Below are 22,690 nucleotides of genomic sequence, written 5' to 3' on the forward strand. Positions count from 1 at the left end.
GTGGAGGCTCTCCAGGGATTTAGGCAAAAGTCTTTCACATCCCCCATCCCCTGATCTCTTTTCATCAGAAGAGTCGGGAATTGAACCAGTAACCTTCAGCAAGCCAGACAAGTGTCCTGCAGCCAGGACTTTTTCTGTAGCAGGAGCTCCTTTGCATATTAGGCCCCATCCCCCTGATGCAGCCAATCCTCCAAGAGCTTTTAGTACAGGGCCTGCTGTAAGCTCCAGGAGAATTGGCTACATCAGGGGTGTGCGGCCCAGGGAAGGAATTCTAGCAAGAGCTCCTTTGCATATTAGGCCACACACCCCTGATGTAGCCAATCCTCCAAGAGCTTACAGGGCTCTTCTTACAGGGCCTGCTGTAAGCTCCGGGAGGATTGGCTACATCAGGGGGAAAGGAAGGAAAGGTTCCCCTGTGCAAGCACCAGTCGTTTCCGACTCTGGGGTGATGCTGCTTTCACCGTTTTCATGGCAGACTTTTTACGGGGTGGTTTGCCATTGCCTTCCTCAGTCTTTTACACTTTCCCCCCAGCAAGTTGGTTACTCATTTTACCGTCCTCAGAAGGATGGAAGGCTGAGTCAACCTTGGGCCAGCTACCTGAATCCAGCTTCTGCCGGAATCGAACTCAGGTCGTGAACAGAGAGTTCAGACCACAGTACTGCAGTACTGCTGCTTTACCACTCTGTGCCACGGGGCCACTACATCAGGGGGAGGTGTGGCCTAATATGCAAAGGAGCTCCTGCTTCCAAAATAGCCCTGCCTGCAAGTGAGCCTCCATCCTTTCTGAACTTGCGCTGCCCATCCTTTCCTCTTCCAGATGCAACCTTGCTCCGGTGCAAGAGTACACCCAGGATGTCGGGATGAAGACGGACCTGGTGACGATGAACCCCTCGGTCATCCAACGGGCCTTCGAGGACCTGGTGAACGACACCTGGCGGGAGAAGCTGCTGCAGCGCCTCCACAGCCTCAACGGCAGCATCCTCTGGATCCCAGCCTTCATGGCGAAAGGGGGCAAGGAGCGGGTGGAGTGGGTCAACGAGCTGATCCTCAAGCACCACATCAACGTCCGCACTGCCTACCCTTCTCTGCGCCTCTTGCACGCCGTCCGAGGGTGAGTCGTTTGCGTTATTCTGGTCTGGATCTAACCTGGGGTAGCCAAACTTGCTTAACGTAAGAGCCACATAGAAGAAATACCAGGTGTTTGAGAGCTGCAAGAAAGAAGGGAGGGAGGGAAGCAGGGAGGCAAATGGATGGGGAAGGTAGAGGTAGAAAGAAAGCTAACATTAAATGCATTTTCCGAGCTGCTGGCTGGCTTGGCTTGGAGAAGTGATTTAAAGAGACAAACGTCTTCTCCGAGCCAGCCTGTAGAGTGGGGGCTTTGAGAGCCACATAATACATGTGAAAGAGCCACGTGTGGCTCCTGAGCTGCAGTCTGGCCACCCCTGATCTAACCTCTCCAACAATCAGCTTCCTCTTTCTTACTCTTGCTGTATGGTATATTTGCTCATCCATAAGCTTTGGAAAATTTTGAAAAAAAACTAAGATCATGGCATCTGGCCCCATCACACCTTGGCAAATAGAAGGGGGAGACATGGAAGTAGTGACAGACTTCACATTTCTGGGATCCAAGATCACTGCAGATGGCGACTGTAGCTATGAAATTAAAAGACGTTTGCTCCTTGGGAGGACAGCTATGGCGAACCTGGGCAGTATAATAAAAAGTAGAGGCATCAGCCTGCCAACAAAAGTCTGTATAGTCAAAGCAACGGTATTCCCAGTAGTAATGTATGGCTGTGAGAGCTGGACCATAAGGAAGGCCGAGTGCAGAAGAATAGATGCTTTTGAGCTGTGGTGCTGGAGAAGACTCTTGAGAGTCCCTTGGACTGCAAGAAGATCCAATCAGTCAGTCCTAAGGGAAATCAACCCAGACTGTTCCCTGGAAGGTCAGATGCTGAAGCTGAAGCTCAAATCCTTTGGCCACCAAATGAGAAGGGAGCGCTCTCTGGAGAAGACCCTGATGCTGGGAAAGACAGAAGGCAAAAGAAGAAGGGGACGACAAAAGAGGAGATGGCTGGACAGCGTTACTGATGTAACGAACACGAATTTGAGCAGACTTCGGAGGATGGCGGAAGACAGGAGGGCCTGGCGTGACTTTGTCCATGGGATTGCAAAGAGTCAGACTCGACGCTGCGACTGAACAACAACAACAAAAGTTTTGGAAACATTCTGGAGCGGTTGCCAAGCCAAAGGGTAAAAATTACAGTACATACTGACGAGGGTATACCGGTTTCTTTTCTAGTAGTACTTCCGTGCTTATATGAGCGGTGGGTATAAAATTCAAGTGTGGAATCTTTTCTTATGACAGTTCCTTTTTTTATTTCTGCCAGTCTGGTGTAGAGGTTAAGAGCAGTGGACTCTAATCTGGAGAACCAGGTTTGATTCCCCACTCTTCCACGTGCAGCTGCTGAAATGGCCTTGGGTCAGCCAGAGCTCTCTTATCTTGGAGAAACGGGTTTGATTCCCCACTCCTCCACTTGCAGCTGCTGGAATGGCCTTGGGTCAGTCTCAGTTCTCTCAGAGCTCTCTCAGCCCCACCTACCTCACAGGGTGTCTGTTGTGAGGAGAGGAAGGAAAGGAGATTGTAAACTGCTACAAGTGAAGGGTAGGGTATAAATCCAGTCTCCTCCTCTTCTTCCTCCTCCTCTTTTTCTTTTTTCTTTTTCTCCTCCTCCTCCCCTCCTACTTTTGGGAACTATACCAGCCAGCAAAGTTAGCAGCACAAGATTGGTTTTCTGCATCCAGTTTGGGAATTTTGGGGGCACCATAAGCAGCTTAAATTGGCAAATGCTCACTGCAGTACTGCAGTCTGAGCTCTCTGCTCTGAGTTCGATCCCCGGCAGAAGCTGGGTTTTCAGGTAGCCAGCTCGAGGTTGACTCAGCCTTCCATCCTTCCGAGGTCGGTCAAAGGAGTCCCCAGCTTGCTGGGTGGGGGGCGGAGTGTAGCTGACTGGGGAAGGCAATGGCAAACCACCCCGTAAAAAGTCTGCCGCGAAAACATTGTGAAAGCAACGTCACCCCAGAGTTGGAAACGACTGGTGCTTGCACAGGGGACTAGCTTTTTTTTTTTGCCTTACAGAGTGGAAGGTTTTTTGGTTCATTGGCAGATTTGCTCAAAAGCGCGGGGAGGTGTGCAGGTGTCCAGGTCACGCGATAAGAGATGAACGGAGGATTGTTCCATTCTAAAGACACGTGTTGCTGCAGCAAATGAGACAGAAAGAGAGAGTCAACAGCTGGTGCCGAGCGGCACAGATTCCATGATAGCTCTAAGCCACGGAGAGGCTCCAGCAGTCAGCCAAAAAGGCGATAGGCTGACCGGCCATATGGCTCGCCCCGCGGAGCGCTCTTCCCCCAGATGGGACAGTCGGAATTATGATGGTTAATTAATGAGCAGGGAAGGCTGCTTCCCAGCCACCAAGAGGCTGCCGCGGTTTCAGCCAGAGGACTCTGAAACTGCAAGGGCAACGCTAAGCGACGCGAAGGTCAGGAAGAGCTTCTGCTTGTTAGGTAGCTGCGTAAGGCAGGCGGGGTCTGTCATGCTGAGTCCTGGTCTCTGTATGCCAGACTGAGCTATAGAGGAGTCCAGGGTCGTTTTGTAGAAAAAGAGGTGCTGGAGCTCGTTAGCATGACATTTGCATAACTTGGGAACGGATAAAAGGAAGTCCTTCTTCACCCACAGGGGGATTAACATGTGGAATTCACTGCCACAGGAGGTGGTGGCGGCCACAAGCATAGCCACCTTCAAGAGGGGGTTAGATAAAAATATGGAGCAGAGGTCCATCAGTTGCTATTAGCCACAGTGTGTGTGTGTATATAATTTTTTTTTTTTGGCCACTGTGTGACACAGAGTGTTGGACTGGATGGGCCACTGGCCTGATCCAACATGGCTTCTCTTAAGTTCTTATGTGACACAGAGTGTTGGACTGGATGGGCCACTGGCCTGATCCAACAGGGCTTCTCTTATGTGACACAGAGTGTTGGACTGGATGGACCATTGGCCTGTTCCAACAGGGCTTCTCTTATGTTCTTATGCGACACAGAGTGTTGGACTGGATGGGCCACTGGCCTGATCCAACAGGGCTTCTCTTATGTTCTTATGTGACACAGAGTGTTGGACTGGATGGGCCATTGGCCTGATCCAACAGGGCTTCTCTTATGTCCTTATGTGACACAGAGTGTTGGACTGGATGGGCCACTGGCCTGATCCAACATGGCTTCTCCTATGTTCTTATGTGACACAGAGTGTTGGACTGGATGGGCCACTGGCCTGATCCGACATGGCTTCTCTTATGTTCTTATGTGACACAGAGTGTTGGACTGGAGGGGCCACTTGCCTGATCCAACATGGCTTCTCTTATGTTCTTATGTGACTCAGAGTGATGGACTGGAGGGGCCACTGGCCTGATCCAACATGGCTTCTCTTATGTTCTTAACTTATTTCTATAGGCCACACACCTCTGATATCACCGGGAGGTGTACTCAGTTATATCAGCTCAGCATCTACCTTAAAATGCTTCTTGAATTAGAATTGTCATCACAAAGCCTGACTGCCAATCTTACACGTTGCCCCGCTCCCCTGCGCAGCCCTCCAACATGGAGGGGGCAGACCGGGGAATGTGGCATGTTGTCTACTCAGACCACAGCAGCTCTCCAGGGTGTCAGGCTGTGGTTTGTTGCATCGCCTAGTCCTTTCATCTGGAGATGCCGGGGATTGAACCTGGGACCTTCAGTGCACCGAGCAGATGCTTTATGCTTGAGCCACGCTCCTTCCACAGCTGGGATCTTCTCACTTCCTGTCCCTTTTTTTGTCTTAAAATTGGATTCCCCCACCTTTGTTGAGGCAGACCTGAGTTTCAACAGGCAAGCGTGAACATATGAACATCTGAAGCTGCCTTATACTGAATCAGACCTTTGGTCCATCAAAGTCAGTATTGTCTGCTCAGACTGGCAGCGGCTCTCCAGGGTCTCAAGGCTCAAGCTGAGGCTTTTCACACCTATTTGCCTGGACCCTTTTTTGGAGATGCCGGGGATTGAACCTGGGACCTTCTGCTTCCCAAGCAGATGCTCTACCACTGAGCCACCGTCCCTCCCCATGCTTTTGTCCCATATCATTTGAGCTTCAGGATCAGGCCTCAGATTCAGCAGGAGCTTATAGGAGCACAGTTTCTCAACTTCTCTGATAACCCCCCTCCTCCTCCGCACCTACCTTGTTCATTGAATAGTCGGTGCAGCTGCATAACAATCCCTGGATTAGGAGAGCGGGCAGCCAGCCACGCCCCCAGCAGCCCTCATTAACCTTTGGAGAAGCCTGCACCACCACTTCTTATGTGATTTTAGGTGGCAGGTGGCTTGCTGAACTTTTGATTGTGGCGGGGTGGGTGGCCAAAGAGAGCCCCAGGTGAGCGAGGCCTGCTTAGGCTGGCTAGAGCTCTAGCTAGCAGAAGCAGGCCTCGCTCACCCTTGGCTCTCCTTCCTTGCATCAGATTGCTTTTGGCTGGTGGGGGGTGGCAGCATATGCTAACGAGTTATGCTTATGAACTCTGCCACCTATTCTTCTACAAAATGGTCCCCGCTCAAGATACTTTCCCCCTCTTCATTGTGTTCTCCCCTGCTCCTTACAATATCTCTTGCAAGCCCCTGGTTAGATCCCTGCCTTAACATTTCTTTCCGCGAGTGCTGTTTCGTTGGTCTGGTCTGGCACTCCGACTCTCTACAGAGCGCTACCAAGTCATGGGCTTGTCTGTTTGCTCTTCATGCCTGCCTGAGCCCATACAAATCGTGCCCTTAATAACGAAGCCGATTGGTGTCGCCAATTTGGTGGCAGAGAGAGAGAGAGAGAAAACATAATTACAGCCTTTCTCAAGATTGCCTCACCTTCTAATTAAAACCCGGAGTCTCGCACGCTGTAGGTGCGCCGCTAATGTGGCATCTCGCGTGCACTTAATGCAACCTTAGTTCGGTTTGCAGAATTAATCAGATTTTGTTACGGTCCCCGGCTGGGTTGCAAAACAGAAGGCGGCGTGCTGGGAGGCGGGGCAGATGTTGTCACAGTTGACCCGAGAGTGGAGAAAGCAATCTTGCGGCAGTTTATGCCCTGTTTCCATGATCAACCTGAGACGTTCTGCCTCCCCGTGTGCCTGCGTTGCATGACTGGAGAGGCAGGCCCCTGGCAGGAAACCCTCCGATGTTTCTCTCAAATTGCCAAGTCATAAGAACAGAAGAAGAGAAGAGAAGCCGTGTTGGATCAGGCCAGTGGCCCATCCAGTCCAACACTCTGTGTCACATAAGAACATAAGAGAAGCCATGTTGGATCAGGCCAATGGCCCCTCCAGTCCAACACTCTGAATCACATAAGAACAGAAGAGAAGCCATGTTGGATCAGGCTAGTGGCCCATCCAGTCCAACACTCTGTGTCACATAAGAACATAAGAGAAGCCCTGTTGGATCAGGCCAATGGCCCCTCCAGTCCAACACTCTGAATCACATAAGAACAGAAGAGAAGCCGTGTTGGATCAGGCCAGTGGCCCATCCAGTCCAACACCCTGTATCACATAAGAACATCAGAGAAACCCTGTTGGATCAGGCAAATGGGCCATCCAGTCCAACACTCTGTGTCACATAAGAACATAAGAGAAGCCATGTTGGATCAGGCCAGTGGCCCATCCAGTCCAACACTCTGTCACACAGTCCGAAAAAACTCAAGTGCCATCAGGAGGTCCACCAGTGGAGTCAGGGCACTAGAAACCCTCCCACTGTGCCCCCCAAGCACCAAGAATACAGAGCATCACTGCCCCAGACATAAGAATGTAAGAGAAGCCATGTTGGATCAGGCCAGTGGCCCATCCAGTCCAACACTCTGTGTCACAGAGTCCGAAAAAACTCAAGTGCCATCAGGAGGTCCACCAGTGGAGTCAGGGCACTAGAAACCCTCCCACTGTGCCCCCCACAAGCACCAAGAATACAGAGCATCACTGCCCCAGACATAAGAATGTAAGAGAAGCCATGTTGGATCAGGCCAGTGGCCCATCCAGTCCAACACTCTGTGTCACACAGTCCGAAAAAACTCAAGTGCCATCAGGAGGTCCACCAGTGGAGTCAGGGCACTAGAAACCCTCCCACTGTGCCCCCCAAGCACCAAGAATACAGAGCATCACTGCCCCAGACATAAGAATGTAAGAGAAGCCATGTTGGATCAGGCCAGTGGCCTATCCAGTCCAACACTCTGTGTCACACAATCCGAAAAAACTCAAGTGCCATCAGGAGGTCCACCAGTGGAGTCAGGGCACTAGAAACCCTCCCACTGTGCCCCCCAAGCACCAAGAATACAGAGCATCACTGCCCCAGACAGAGAGTTCCAACGATAAGCTGTGGCTAATAGCCACTGTTGAACCTCTGCTCCAGATGTTTGTCCAGTCCCCTCTTGAATCTGTCTATGCATATAGCTGCCGCCACCTCCTGTGGCAGTGAATTCCATGTATTAATCACTCTTTGGGTGAAGTCGTACTTTCTTTTGTCCATTCTAACCCGACTTTTTAATCTGTTCTAACCCAATTAATTTCCTAAATAAAATCAAAAATAAAATATACTGAAGGGTACCACTCTTTTACAGCAGCCCCGTGGCACAGAGTGGTGAAGCCGCAGTACTGCAGTCCGAGCTCTCTGCTCACGACCTGAGTTCGATCCCAGCAGAAGCTGGTTCAGGTAGCCGGCTCGAGGTTGACTCAGCCTTCCATCCTTCCGAGGTCGGTAAAATGAGTACCCAGCTTGCTGGCGGGAAAATGTGCATGACTGGGGAAGGCAATGGCAAACCACCCCATAAAAAGTCTGCCGTGAAAACAACATCACCCCAGAGTCGAAAACCACTGGTGCTTTACCTTTTTACCACTCTTTTGGCAAATGTGGAGACCTCTGCAAACCTCACATGTACAAACATGGAGATGTATGTAGGATGCCCAAAATGACAATTCTCAGTTTAGGGAGTGGATATATTTTTCAGATGTGTTGCTAGATCATTCTCTAATCTTAAAATCTAAAGTAGCCCCCGGTTCAGACTAATCAAATCTGATCATCTGAGATCCCCATACCTGGTTAATATTTTCAGATTTAAAATCAGAACATCCTTCACAGCTCTCCACTTTCAGACTATGCAAACAACTCTGTTAATTGGTCGATATTCCCACCTCCCAACAGAACCGTGTTTTTGCAATTGTGGTTCACCTGTGATAGCGGACCTCCCCCATTATATTCTATCCTGTCCACTCTACAATTGCCCCCAGAATTAAATTTCTGTCCGGAGTACTAACCTCCTTAAAAGCACGTTCGGAAACTGAAAAGATTATATTTCTGTTATCTAGATCCAAGAGGGCAGCCGTGTTGGTCTGAAGCAGTTGAACAAAGCCGGAGTCAAGTTGTACCTTTAAGACCAACCGAGTTTTATTGAGAACGTCAGCTTACCTGATCCCCTCATCTGATAAAATGTGCTTAGGGAGCACACGAGAGCTTACGTTCTCAATAAAACGTGGTTGGTCTTAAAGGTACAACTTGACTCCTGTATTTCTGTTATCTGACAATGATGCTCACGTGTCCTATAGAGTCTCTTCGTTTGCCCTTGCAGCTAAGAAGATAAGAGCAAGAGTAATATAAAATGCTGTAACTTCTTGAGGCTGGCCGTTCTGCGGGACTTTTAAGGTGTTAATTGGGAACTTCGTTGTTCGGGTTCTGTTTTGTTTTGTAACACACAATAAATTTTTGACTGACTGACTGAATGTAGGATGCCCTCCGCTGTTGGGGGCACACAGGGCTAGCAGAACTCCACTCCCCCTGATGTTGTGTTTGCTTTCCCCTCGCAGGTATTGGCTGACTAACAAAGTGTATATTAAACGCCCCACCACCGGCTTGCTGATGTACACCCTGGCGACTCGCTTCTGTAACAGGATTCACCTCTACGGCTTCTGGCCTTTTCCCCGGGACCAAGACCAAAACCCCGTCAAATACCACTACTACGACAGCTTGAAATATGGCTACACGTCGCAAGCCAGCCCGCACACCATGCCCTTGGAGTTCAAAGCTTTGAAGGCCCTGCACCAACAGGGCGCTTTGAAACTCACGGTGGGCGAGTGCGAGGGGGCCACGTAGAGATGGGGTCCACGTGGGGCTCACTTTTCTTGACAAGAGGTCTGAGGAGGGGGAGCCCGGAGGGAGCAGTGATGGGTGGAAATGGTTTTCGTGACACAGAGAATGGGGACCCAAGTATATAGACATGGTACCATTGTACGTCTTTGGGGTTCATAAAGGGAAGAGCCAGGGGGACGCAGCCCAGGAGAGGGAAGGCGGTTTGGTGCAGGAGAAGAACTCGGTTCTTGCGGCCTTCCCCCGAAGCTTGGAAAGTCGATGTGGTCTGTATGGGTACTTTTAGCGTGACGAGTTAATGTTAGGCCCGTGTTGTGAGTGGTCTAGAATTGGTAGCTAGGATCCGTTTGGCCGGCAAGCCGGGCTTCCGGCTCGTGTTGTGTTCTTGCTTAGTGGTATTGAAGAGGGACTTGGGGGTGGTGGGATGGATTCCGTAATCCGGCGAAAAAGCAAAGAGGGACTGGACTCACGAGAAAGCAGCTGGGGACTATTCTCTGGAAGAGTTTGCTTCCTGAGGCATCCGCTGAATCACACAACTCCAGTTTCGAACTGTTTCAGAAACATTCCGCGGACAGTGACATTTCTTTCTGAGACTGGCTACCATTTTTTTCGGTTGAGAGAGACAACCGGAGACGAGTTTGTCTTTTTTATATATATCTACGATGAGAGAAAACGTCAGGACCTCAAGAAAACTATGACTTTTAAGAAGAAAAAAAAGATTTAAAGGATTTAAGACTGTAGCTTGGCTTTTGAATTTTTTCCCTTGTTAAGAAATGTCTTGCGGGGCAGGAGGAACTGGGAACGTCCTTATGGATCTAGGAAGTTGGAGGCTGCCAACCAAAGCTGTTGGTATCAAGGATTTCGACTTCGATGGAGACTATTCTCCTGATACCGCTCAGAGCTGAACCAAACCTCAAAGGTGAAAACCAGCCGATTTTTCTCTTTTCATTTTACAACTGACTGGATTTATTGTGGTTTGACTGGTTTCTTAATAAACCAGATAGTTTTAATTGAGCGTTCTGTTTTTCTTTTGTGTGGGAACAACCTGTAGGTACCCTGAAGATCATAGCTGGGGGATGTTGGTGTGGGGTGGTGGTGGTCAAGGAGGCCATTATTTCCTTTTCCTGTTCTGGTACTATGCGGGGAGGCGGGGGGTGGGGTGGTACGGTCTGAGCTGGGGATCTTCCCAAATTACAATTTATATCCAGATGATAGAGATGATGATGATGATGATGATATTGGATTTATATCCCGCCCTCCACTCCGAAGAGTCTCAGAGCGGCTCACAATCTCCTTTCCCTTCCTCCCCCACAACAGACACCCTGTGAGGTAGATGAAGATATTGGATTTATATCCCGCCCTCCACTCCGAAGAGTCCCAGAGCGGCTCACAATCTCCTTTCCCTTCCTCTCCCACAACAGACACCCTGTGAGGTAGATGATGATATTGGATTTATATCCCGCCCTCCACTCCGAAGAGTCTCAGAGCGGCTCACAATCTCCTTTCCCTTCCTCCCCCACAACAGACACCCTGTGAGGTAGATGAAGATATTGGATTTATATCCCGCCCTCCACTCCGAAGAGTCCCAGAGTGGCTCACAATCTCCTTTCCCTTCCTCCCCCACAACAGACACCCTGTGAGGTAGATGATGATATTGGATTTATATCCCGCCCTCACTCTGAAGAGTCTCAGAGCGGCTCACAATCTCCTTTCCCTTCCTCCCCCACAACAGACACCCTGTGAGGTAGATGATGATATTGGATTTATATCCCGCCCTCCACTCTGAAGAGTCTCAGAGCGGCTCACAATCTCCTTTCCCTTCCTCCCCCACAACAGACACCCTGTGAGGTGGGTGGGGCTGGAGAAGGCTCTCACAGCAGCTGCCCTTTCAAGGACAGAGTCTCAGAGCGGCTCACAATCTCCTTTCCCTTCCTCCCCCACAACAGACACCCTGTGAGGTGGGTGGGGCTGGAGAGGGCTCTCACAGCAGCTGCCCTTTCAAGGACAACCTCTGCCAGAGCTATGGTTGACTCAAGGCCATTCCAGCAGGTGCAAGTGGAGGAGTGGGGAATCAAACCCGGTTCTTCCAGATAAGAGTTCGCACACTTAACCACTACACCAAACTGGATCTCAGAGATCAGCTCCCCTGAAGAAAAGAACAATCACAAGTGGCCACACAGTATAAGTACAATGGAATTCAAAAACAACTGTATGAATTCTAAATACAACTTCCATTACAAATAATCAGTAATTTTCATTCCTGTACTGTACAACCACAACGAAAGAGCATGGAATGCTCCAAAATATACAGTATTCACAAAAATGAATAAGTTCAAGGTAAATGGCAGAACCGATAGTCCACAGTAGCCAAAATCCAAATTCTAATAATGGATGGAACTTTAAAGTCCAAATTCTCTTTTAAGCATTCAATGCTTCTATTGCTGTTGGACCTAGTTCTCATCCAAACCGACCTTTTTTGTCACTTACCTTGAATCTGCTCATTTTTGTGAATATCGCATTGTATATTTTGGAGCATTCCATGTTCTGCAGCTGTGGCTGTACAGGAATGAAAATGACTGATTCATTTGTAATCGAAGTTTTATTCGGAATTCATACAGCTGTTTTTGCATTCCATCCCCTGGAGAAAATGTCTGTTCTGGACGGTGTACTGTATAATGTTATACCCTGCTGAGGTCACTCTACTCCCCCGCCCCAGACTGCCCAAATTCCCAAGACTTTCTCAAAGATGGCAGCCCTCAAAGATGGCATGTGTGGTGTGATTTTTATCACCACACACAAGCTGGAATGGCCTTGGGTTAGCCATAGCTATCGCAGGAGTTGTCCTTGAAAGGGCAGCTTCTGTCAGAGCTCTCTCAGCCCCACCCACCTCACAGGGTGTCTGTTGTGGGGGAAGGAGACAAAGGAGATTGTAAGCCACTCTGAGCCTCTGATTCAGAGAGAAGAGCGGGGTATAAATCTGCAGTCTTCTTCTTCTTCATTCTTTAATGGAAACTTTCAGGTAGTAAGTGACTCTTTTTCTCCTTAAAAATTCTTAGGTTAAGCAAAACGGAGGCTGGGAAGAAGGGCGGCAAACCCTTCGAACGCCATCTTGGCTGCACCCTGGGATTTAACAATATAGAACACACAACCCTAAATCCACACAGAGACAAACAAGGTCTTTGACCATGAGTCCAGAGGTGTAAAAAATTAAGTTCCAGAAACATCAGTATCCAGGGGTGGAATTCTAGAAGAAGCTCCTTTGCATATTAGGCCACACTCCCTAATGTAGCCAATCCTCCAAGAGCTTACGAAAAAGAGCCTTGAAAGCTCTTGGCAGATTGGCTACCTCGGGGTGTGTGGCCTAATATGCAAAGGAGCCCCTGCTAGAATTCTATCTCTGGACCCTGAACTAAGAGCCCTGTAAGCTCTTGGAGGGTTGGCTCCATCAGGGGTGTGTGGCCTAATATGCAAAGGAGCCCCTGCTAGAATTCTATCTCGGGTCCCTGTACTAAGAGCCCTGTAAGCTCTTGGAGGGTTGGCTCCATCAGGGGGTGTGGCCTAATATGCAAAGGAGCCCCTGCTAGAATTCTATCTCTGGACCCTGTACTAAGAGCCCTGTAAGCTCTTGGAGGGTTGGCTCCATCAGGGGTGTGTGGCCTAATATGCAAAGGAGCCCCTGCTAGAATTCTATCTCTGGACCCTGTACTAAGAGCCCTGTAAGCTCTTGGAGGGTTGGCTCCATCAGGGGGTGTGGCCTAATATGCAAAGGAGCCCCTGCTAGAATTCTATCTCTGGACCCTGTACTAAGAGCCCTGTAAGCTCTTGGAGGGTTGGCTCCATCAGGGGGTGTGGCCTAATATGCAAAGGAGCCCCTGCTAGAATTCTATCTCTGGACCCTGTACTAAGAGCCCTGTAAGCTCTTGGAGGGTTGGCTCCATCAGGGGTGTGTGGCCTAATATGCAAAGGAGCTCCTGCTAGAATTCTTCCCTGTCAGGATCCAAAAACACCAGACCCAAGAAGACAAGAAAATGAAAGCAGATGTCACGGTCTCATCGCCCTTGTCTCCGAGTGGATTTAGGATTGTTATGTTCTATATTGTTGGAACTGTGCATTAATGATATGCGCTGTGCATTCTGATCTTGTTCCGTGGTGATAATATATATTTATCAATAGCATTGATATTTCCCTCGGGACTTGTGCTTGCTTGGGATCTCCCATCAACCGAGGAGACCCTTGTTTCTTGGCACCCTGGATCTGACATCTCCAGTACACAGGGCTTTTTTTGTTGCAGGAATTCCTTTGCATATTAGGCCACACATCCCCGGTGTAGCCAATCCTCCTGGAGCTTACAGTAGGCCCTGTACGAAGAGCCCTGTAAGCTCTTGGAGGATTGGCTACATCAGGGGTGTGTAGCCTAATATGCAAAGGAGCTCTTGCTAGAATTCCGTCCCTGGGCCGCACACCCCTGATGTAGCCAATCCTCCTGCAGCTTACAGCAGGCCCTGTAAGAAGAGCCCTGTAAGCTCTTGGAGGATTGGCTACATCAGGGGTGTGTGGCCTAATATGCAAAGGAGCTCTTGCTAGAATTCCGTCCCTGGGCCGCACACCCCTGATGTTGCCAATCCTCCTGCAGTTTACAGCAGGCCGTGTAAGAAGAGCCCTGTAAGCTCTTGGAGGATTGGCTACATCAGGGCTGTGTGGCCTAATATGCAAAGGAGCTCCTGCTAGAATTCTTTACAGGGCTCTTAGTAAAGGGCCTAATGTAAGCTCCAGGAGGATTGGCTACATCAGGGGTGTGCGGCGTAATATGCAAAGGAGCTCTTGCTAGAATTCCGTCCCTGGGCCGCACACCCCTGATGTAGCCAATCCTCCTGCAACTTACAGCAGGCCCTGTAAGAAGAGCCCTGTAAGCTCTTGGAGGATTGGCTACATCAGGGGTGTGTGGCCTAATATGCAAAGGAGCTCTTGCTAGAAAACCGTCCCTGGGCCGCACACCCCTGATGTAGCCAATCCTCCTGCAGCTTACAGTAGGCCCTGTAAGATGAGCCCTGTAAGCTCTTGGAGGATTGGCTACATCGGGGAGGTGTGGCCTAATATGCAAATCAGTTCCTGCTATTAAAAAAGCCCTGTCAGTGCACATAGATGGGAAAGATGTAGGGATAACAGAGCAGTGTTTTTCCTGTCAATTCCAGCTCAGCCGACATGTGGGCAAAGGTTGTGGATTATGAATTGTTTACACCCGACCCTCCCTTCCCTGCATGCAGAAAAGTAGCACGCCAAGGAAAACTGTAGGCACACAATGCTCTGTCTTGCTCGTCATCTGTACGCAGGGATGATTCTTTAACTGGAGGAGTGTTTTAATGGGCAACGAGGGTTGCGTGGTCTAAGTTGGAAGATGCCTGGAAATTTGGGGGTGGAGCCTGGGGAGGGGGGGTTGGGGAGGGGGCCTCAGCAGGGTACCAGGCCATAGACTCCGCCCCCCCCCCCCACAGCAACCATTTTCTCCAGGGGAGCTGATCTCTGCAGTCTGGAAAAGAATTTCAGAGGGTAGCCCTGTCAGTCTGCGGTAGGGCAGTTAAATTCAAGCCCGGTAGCCCCTTAGAGGTACCGGATTCGAATCGTAACTGGAGAAGAGCTGTAATTCTGGGAGGTCTCCAGGCCCCACCCGGGGTCTGGCAACCTTTGGCGATGCCCACACGCCTGCAGCAGCAGCAGCTGAACAAAAAGTTACCATCCGGCTTTGTTGACTGAGTCAACTTCCCCGTTGAGGTGAGTTTACAGCAACCTTGAGTCTTCGCAGCTGGAGCGTGATGGATTGCATGTTTGCGGAGCAGAGGAGGAACATCAATGAAAACGAACGAACGGCCACCAAAACTCCTTGCCATGTAATGATCAGCGAGTCCGTGGAATTAATGATTTCATTAACGGGCATTCAAAGAGCAGCCTTCTTGGGGATTCGTGCGTGAAGGGAGGGAGGAGCTAGTCGGTCAAGGTGACCCTCCCCCTTCCAGAAGCTGACTTTTAAAATCTTTTCTTCCTTTTTCCCCCTTGTGCTCCGGGAGGGTGACTGGAGCCCAGGGCTGCCAGGTCTGTGTTGGAAAATACCTGGAGACTTTGGGGGTGGAGCCAGAGGAGGGCGTGGTTTGGGGAGGGGAGGAGCCATAGAGCAGGGGTGTCAAACTCATTTGTTATGAGGGCTGGATCTGATCTAAATGAAACTTTGTCGGGCCAGGTCGTGTTAGGTTGGGCTGGGCCATGTCGGGCCTGGCCAAGTGTATACCTATTTAAGATTAGGTAGCAGAAATATAAACTTGATGAAGGACACAGACAAACAAAATTACTTTTAAAAAAAACCCTTAAAACATATTTAAAATGACCTCAATCGTTGGGGGGGGGGGCATGCTAGAAACTTTAGGACTTGTTGGCATTAAAGGTGCTTTCTATGGGATCCAGGGAACTGGGCAAAGGAAGCTCCTTCCTTCCTTCCTTCCTTCCTTCCTTCCTTCCTTCCTTCCTTCCTTCCTTCCTTCCTTCCTTCCTTCCTTCCTTCCTTCCTTCCTTCCTTCCTTCCCCAGGGGACCAGGAGGGGGAAGGAAGAGTGGCTTGGCTCAGTAGCTCTGCTGTGTGATTGAGAGAGCCTGGAAAAACAAGCTCTGCCTTCCCCTCAGCCAATGGAGAAAATAGGTTTGTTCTGTAGCTCCTGTGAGATAGAGCAAGCCTTGCAAAGCAAGCTGTTATGCAGAAGGAAGCAAGAGATAGGGAGAAGGAAGGAGATAATAGCCAGCTGCTCGGGGGCCTGATAGGAGCCTTCCAGAGGCCTGATTCAGCCCCCTGGCCACATGTTTGACACCCCTGAAATAGAGTCCACCCTTCAAAGCAGCCATTTTCTCCCAGGGAAATAACAGAAAAACCACCGGAAGCAATGAAATTTACATGAAAATGAACCCTTTATGAAAAATACACAATGGTTTTTAAAACACCTTTTTAAAAAGTATCTGCTATTAAATATAGAGTACTCTTGCATTCAGTCTTTACAATAGCCAAACACCATGAATTATAAAGTCCACAATATTATTCACAGCAATTAGCTTTTAGATTGGAAATTTCGACTTCGATAGAACGTGTCCTCCGTTTTAAACTTTGGCTTCGGCTGGCAGGTAGCCCAAGGTCGCTCCTCGTTCCAGCTTCGCTTTTATCAAAACTACAATTTCCTCAGACAACAAATAGCTTATTTACAAGGTACAGCCGTACAAAATCCAATTCAATTATATTTCTAGAACGAATTAGCCATTAAGCTGTTTTTTCCTCAGGCACCGAGTCCTCCAATCCTCTTCTCTGGCAACAATACGTGGTTTTGAGAAAAGCTTAGGTGAAATGAGGAACAACCTTGGGACACCATTTTGTATTTTTCCACAAAGGTTTCATTCTCTAAACCATATTGTTTCAGCATTGATTCTAAATAGCCTGTGCTCACAAGTGCTTTGTCTGAAGCGTACATTTCAGAAGCTGGCACTGGGATTCAGAAAGGGGACCACCTGTCTTTCTTCCGCCGGAATGGATAACTTCGGGGGGCATATAGTAGAACATGCAGAGCTTTTTGAGAGTGCCAGTCTCCAGGTGAGGCCTGGAGATCTCCCGCTTTTACGACTGATCTCCAGCTAGCAGAGATCAGCTCCCCTGGAGAAAATACAACTCCAAACAATCAGCTGTGAATATGAATAGCAAATGCATTCTATATCGATTTCAATATGAACTAGAACAGTTCATACCAATACATTATAAGCACGGTGAATAATAAAGTGCAGTTTGCATAATTATTCCAAATGCAATGCATATAGCTCTTTCCAGTACATAAGTAACGGTCCTTCAGTGACTCCAAATGCAGTGCATATAAGTTCTTTCCAGTGCAAAAATAACAATCCTTCAAATATATTCCAATCTCAGCGACAGTGCTGGTGCTGATTCTTTAAAGTACAAATAAAAAAAATTTAAACAGCATCTTGTCTTTTTTCAGCGTCACTTTCAATGAATTCTTGTGGGTTGACGTCTCTGGATGTATTCAAACCTCTAACAAAAACCGTTGACCCGTGGAGTCGTTCTTAAAGGAATCTTCCTCAGCGAGGCATATAATCCATCAAAATCCTTCAACGGGGGGTAGCAAATTTTCAAGCATCCATTCCCTGGAGATATTTCCATAGTCAGACCTCGCAACCCTAAGTGACTGCAATCTACTTTCTCCTCACAAGGATCTTGTGAGGTTGGTTAGGTACAGAGAAGATGAGCAGGCCACGGGAGTTCCATGGCCAAAGGCACAAGCTCTTTTCTGTCTCCTTTTAAACACTCAGGGGTTTTTTTTTGCGCAGGTACGCAGTTCCGGCTGGCTCGGCATCAGGGGGTGTGGCCTAATATGCACATGAGTCCCTGCTAAGCTTTTTCTACCAAAAAAGCCCTGTGCAAAACAATGGTGATGTCAGAAGGTGTGGCTTAATATGCAAATGAGTTCCTGCTGGGCTTTTTCTACAAAAAAAGGAACGATTCCTACCTATACCGAAGACAGGAAAAAAGAACGGGACGAGTGTTTACAAGGCTTTTTTTTTGTAGAAAAAAGGCCAGCAGGGACTCATTTGCATATTAGGCCACACACCCCTGGCATCACCTGGTTTCACGCAAAGCATTTTTGTGGGAAAAGCCCAGCAGAAACTCATTTGCATATTAGGCCACACCCCCGACATCACCATTATTTCGCACAGGGCATTTTCATAGAAAAAGCCCAGCATGAACTCATTTGCATATTAAGCCACACTCCTCGACGCTGTCAGGCGATGGAGACTTAAGGCTGTATTCATTTTAAAAATGTGATACTTTCTTGGAAACGCATAGCTTGAAACAAAGATTGAGACTAATACCTGGGTATGAGTGTTTCTGGGTCTTATGGAATCTACATCAAAGCGGTATCTAAACAAAGACATTATTCTCAAAACAAAAGGGAGTAGAGGTGCAAACTTTCACACGAGAGTTCCTGCTTATCTTTTGGCCCCTGGGAAGATGCTAGCCAGCGGCCGTATCTAATAACGGCTACATTCCTTTGCTCCCTCTTCTACCTAAACATAGTTAGCGCTTCAAACGTTCCCTTTGATATGCACGTGGACTACAGCGTGACAAAGACTAGGTGTTAGTCTAGAAAAGTCCATTGGGTTAGTATTTTATAATTTCAGCTTGAGAGAATTACGGAGCCTGACAGACGCCAAGCCAGTCAGAACTGCATTCCCGTGTGTTCCTGTGCATTCGTGCTCCAAAAAAGCCCTGGACGGTTTTCTGATGACAATTCTAATTCAAGAAGCATTTGGAGGGAGATGCTGAACTGACAATAATTGAGTCCACCTTCTGGTGATGTCAGGGGTGTGCGGCATATGCAAATGAGCTGTGCTAATGAGCTCCGGCACCTCTTTTTCTATGAAATGACCCCTGGTGTTTAGAAAGTGGGCAAGACCGTGTGGGGCTTTTGCCCAGTGAGGGTTCTGGTAGGCCACTGGAGATTTGATTGGCTGTACAGATTTTTTTTTTTTAATTGCTTTGGCAGCCACTGACATAACTGCGCAAAGATCTTCACTGTGTGACTGAAGCGAAGCTGAGGCAGCCATTTTGTGGCTGGCTCCACCTCCTGCAGCCACCGTGTCATGGCAGCCATGTCATGGCTGCACACACCACACTGCATCAGAATTCCAAAGGACCCACAGGTTCAAAAAGGTCTGGGACCCCTGAGATAGTCTGCTGAAAAACCAGATCTCTCTTTGCAACAGGTGAACAAGAGTGGAGTTGAACTTGTGGGTGCCAGAGCATCCTGAGTATAGACAAACATTTTGAGCCGGAGAAGGAGGAGGAGAAGGAGAAGAAGAAGAAGAAGAAGAAGAAGAAGAAGAAGAAGAAGAAGAAGAAGAAGAAGAAGAAGAAGAAGAAGAAGAAGAAGAAGAAGAAGAAGAAGAAGAAGAAGAAGAAGAAGAAGTAGAAAGGAGGAAGAAGGAGGAGGAGGAGGGAAGAGGAGGAGGATATATACCCTGCCCTTCACTTGGAATCTTACAATCTTCTTCCCAGTTCGGTGTAGTGGTTAAGTGCACGGACTCTTATGTGGGAAAACCAGGTTTGATTCCCCACTTCTCCACTTGCACCTGCTGGAAGGGTCTTGGGTCAGCCTTAGCTCTGGCAGAGATTGTCCTTGAAAGGGCAGCTGCTATGAGAGTCCTCTCAGCCCCACCCACCTCACAGGGTGTCGGTTGTGGGGTGGGAAGATAAAGGAGATTGTGAGCCGCTCTGAGACTCTGAGATTCAGGGCGGAGGGCAGAATATAAATCCAACATCGTTGTCTTCTTCTTCTTCCTCTCCCCACAACAGACACCCTGTGAGGAAGGTGGGACTGAGAGAGCTCTGAGAAAACTGCTCTTGAGCAGAACAGCTCTGAGAGAAGTGTGACGGACCCAAGGTCTCCCAGCTGGCATCATGGGGGAGGAGGAGTGAGGAATCAAGCCAGGCTCTCAAGTCTGCTGCTCTGAACCACTACACCAAACTGGCGAAACTGGGACACCAACCAGGGCTCCCAGAAGAGAAGTGACTGCAGCCATTTTGAATGGCTGCAAACGCAGGAAGAGACTGATGGCAGACCGGTGCCCATTTCCACCCTTCTCAAGAGGAGGCGAGTCACTCCACTGCGTCTTGCCAAGATGAATTAGGAACCAGGATACGTAGGAGTTGAACTGTGAACAGCTGGTCTTTCCTTGGAGAGACTCACCGCAGACCCTGAGCTCTGTGGAGTGACTCCTCCAGAATTTGTCGGGGCTGTGGGCAAAGACAGTCAAGGAGCTAGATCTGGTCCATTCCCACCATGTGTTCGATTTCCCAAAGGTCTGTAGCTTCCAGGTGTCATGGGAGAAAAAATCTTGCTTGTTAAAAGGTAAGGCTGTCAGCACCCAGTTGGAAAAAAAAAAATCCCGTCTCCTTTAGAGGCTTCAGATGTGGAAATGTGACAATTTTCACGGCACAGAGGTCGTTAAAATCAGCTGAAAAATGACGTCCCATGAAGCTTCTATTTAACAGGGCAGGCCAATTCCCCCCCCCCCCCGCCGCCACTCCAAGGCAACCCTACCAAAAAGGAAGAAACAGGCAGAAGAGGTGTAAAGGATGTAGGTGGTTGGTTGATTGGCTGGGTAAAGCGGCTTAAACGGAGAGGTGGAAAATGTAGCTCATCTTCTTTGGCACTTCAGGGGTGGAATTCTAGCAGGACATCCATTCTAGCGGGAGGGACAGTGGCTCAGTGGTAGAGCATCTGCTTGGTAAGCAGAAGGTCCCAGGTTCAATCCCTGGCATCTCCAAAAAAGGGTCCAGGGAAGTAGGCGTGAAAAACCTCCGCTTGAGACCCTGGAGAGCTGCTGCCAGTCCGAGTAGACAAGACTGACTTTGATGGACCCAGGGTCTGATTCAGTATAAGGCAGCTTCATATGTTCATATGTCCAGGAGCTCCTTTGCATATTAGGCCACACCCCCTGATGTAGCCAATCCTCTTTGAGCCCTGCACTAAGACCCCTGTAAGCTCTTAGAGGATTGGCTACTTCAGGGAGTGTGGCCTAATATGCAAAGGAGCTCCTGCTAGAATTCCACCCCTGTCAAAGGTTGCCAGCTCCAAGTTGGGGAACTCCTGGAGATTTTGCAGGGGAGAGTCTGGGGAGGACAGAGACCTCAGTGGGGTCCACTCTCCACAGCATCCATTTTCTCCAGGAGAGCTGATCTCTGCTAGCTGGAGATTAGCTGTAAAAGAGGGAGATCTCCAGGCCCCACCTGGAGGCTGGCAACCCTATCTCCTTGTCCTTGCCAGATACCTTTAAAAGCCAGCTCTGTAGATACTTAAATTTGGAATTGGGAGCCTTGAACAGATGAGGCAGATCTTTCTACAAAAGATCTTTCTACTACCTTCAAGTCCATGGTACTCATCAACTAGGGTTGCCGGGTCTGTGTCGGAAAATACCTGGAAACTTTGGAGGTAGATGCAGGAGAAGGTGGGGTTTGGGGAGGGGAGAGGCCTCAGCATGCTCCAATGCCACAGAGTCCACCCTTCCAAGCAGCCATTTTCTCCAGCGGAGCTGATCTCTGCCAGCTGGAGATCAGTTGGAAAAGTGGGGGGTCTCCAGGCCCCACCCGGAGGCTTGGCAACCCTAGGAGGTGCTGTGAACATTCAAAAGAGCTACGCAGCCACAATCACGATCCTCTTTATTGCACTCTTCTCCTCCGTTTCTTTTCTCCCTCCCCCTTTACTATTTCTTTTGTGAGATTATTCCAACAGTCCCCCTTTCCCAGGGGATTCCCCATCCATCCTGCTGTATGGTTTCACTGGATCCCATGGGCCTCCACGATCTTCGCCGTCGTCATCCTCTCCCAGTCCAGGGTGGTGTGGATGATGGGCAGCTGCCTCCGGAAAGATTTCACATATGTGTCGTTCATTTTCTGATACTCTTCCATCAGCCCGTTCTGGACTTGGTTCTCTGCTTTCTTCACGAGCTTCACAAAGTCTTGAGCAGTCTGGGCCTCGTCTGTGACCAACAGCGTCTCCTCCACATCCCGTGTGACAGTCAGATGGACGTTGCCATCCTCAAAATAGTGCACTTGAACCGTGATGGTCCCGGTGACTTCCGTGGATGTGGAGGCCGGGGCCAAGGCGAAAGTCCACTCTGATTTCCACGAGCCGTTCCAGAAGGCCGAGGGCTTGTACTGGTGCCTCTCGATGCAAGCCACCAAGATCCTGCGGACCGCTGTGTCCTTAATGAAGACGCTGCAGAGCCCTTCGGGGTAGTGGTCGTCGACGTAGGCCTTCAGGGACACATGAAGTTCCCGCCGCCACTGCTCCCCTTTCTCGTCTTCCTCAGGGTGTGCCTGGAAGTCAGTCAGCTGCCTCTTCAGATGGTCGTACTTGAAGGAGACTTGGCTCTGAGGGTCCAGGAAACGGCTCTCCTCAAGCTCATTGTGGCGGGTCAGCAGCACCTCACAGCTTTCTGCTTTGACGGGGGCGAAGTGGTCCTTGTTGTGGACAGCGCAGAAACCAGAGGCCTCCTCACCCATCAAGTTGTCGTCCTCCACCAGCACGCGCAAGTCGCTGAAGGCCTTGTCGAACTCCCCCGGAGGAGCCTGCTTCAAGAGCCGGCTCACCGTCTGTACCGTCTCTTGCCTCTTCAGGGCTGAAGGGTGCTCCGCAGGACAGGGCTCTATCGACATGGTGTGCTTTCTCAAAACACCAGATGTAGCTGGCTTGAAGAGGAAAAGAACCACAAGAAGGACATGAGGAGAACTGCTTCCAAACTTTGCCACAGGGACTAGGCGTGCCATCCAAGAGGTGGCAGGGGGAATGCAAAGTAGGCATGATGAAAACCTGGAAGAGGTGGCAGGGAGCTCTAGGAATCACGTTTTGCCATAGAATTTCTCAGGACTTTTTTTTCTGGGAGAATGCGGTGGAACAAAGTTCCC

General features: G+C 49.3%; 2 protein-coding genes across 2 annotated transcripts in view; one reads left to right on the top strand and one right to left on the bottom strand.

Moving 5' to 3' along the window:
* LOC132587955 (alpha-2,8-sialyltransferase 8B-like) overlaps positions 1-9,604 on the top strand; it is a 10,071-nt gene extending 467 nt beyond the window's left edge. Inside the window, exons 2-3 of the mRNA XM_060260369.1 lie at positions 819-1,112; positions 8,908-9,604. Of these exons, the coding sequence (XP_060116352.1) occupies positions 819-1,112; positions 8,908-9,193 (580 nt within the window). The 3' untranslated portion in view covers positions 9,194-9,604. The remainder of the gene's footprint in view (positions 1-818; positions 1,113-8,907) is intronic.
* An 11,955-nt stretch (positions 9,605-21,559) lies between these two features.
* On the bottom strand, positions 21,560-22,441 carry LOC132587956 (F-actin-capping protein subunit alpha-1-like). The gene has a single exon (XM_060260370.1). It carries the CDS (start codon positions 22,439-22,441, stop codon positions 21,560-21,562), a length of 882 nt encoding a protein of 293 aa, XP_060116353.1.
* Between the last annotated feature and the right edge of the window lie 249 nt (positions 22,442-22,690).

Source organism: Heteronotia binoei, chromosome 19 (genome assembly GCF_032191835.1).
Source record: "Heteronotia binoei isolate CCM8104 ecotype False Entrance Well chromosome 19, APGP_CSIRO_Hbin_v1, whole genome shotgun sequence".
Classification (NCBI taxonomy): domain Eukaryota; kingdom Metazoa; phylum Chordata; class Lepidosauria; order Squamata; family Gekkonidae; genus Heteronotia; species Heteronotia binoei.

Excerpts from the sequence above, each read along its gene's own strand:
- LOC132587956 (XM_060260370.1), bottom strand. The coding sequence starts at position 22,441 with ATGTCGATAGAGCCCTGTCCTGCGGAGCACCCTTCAGCCCTGAAGAGG.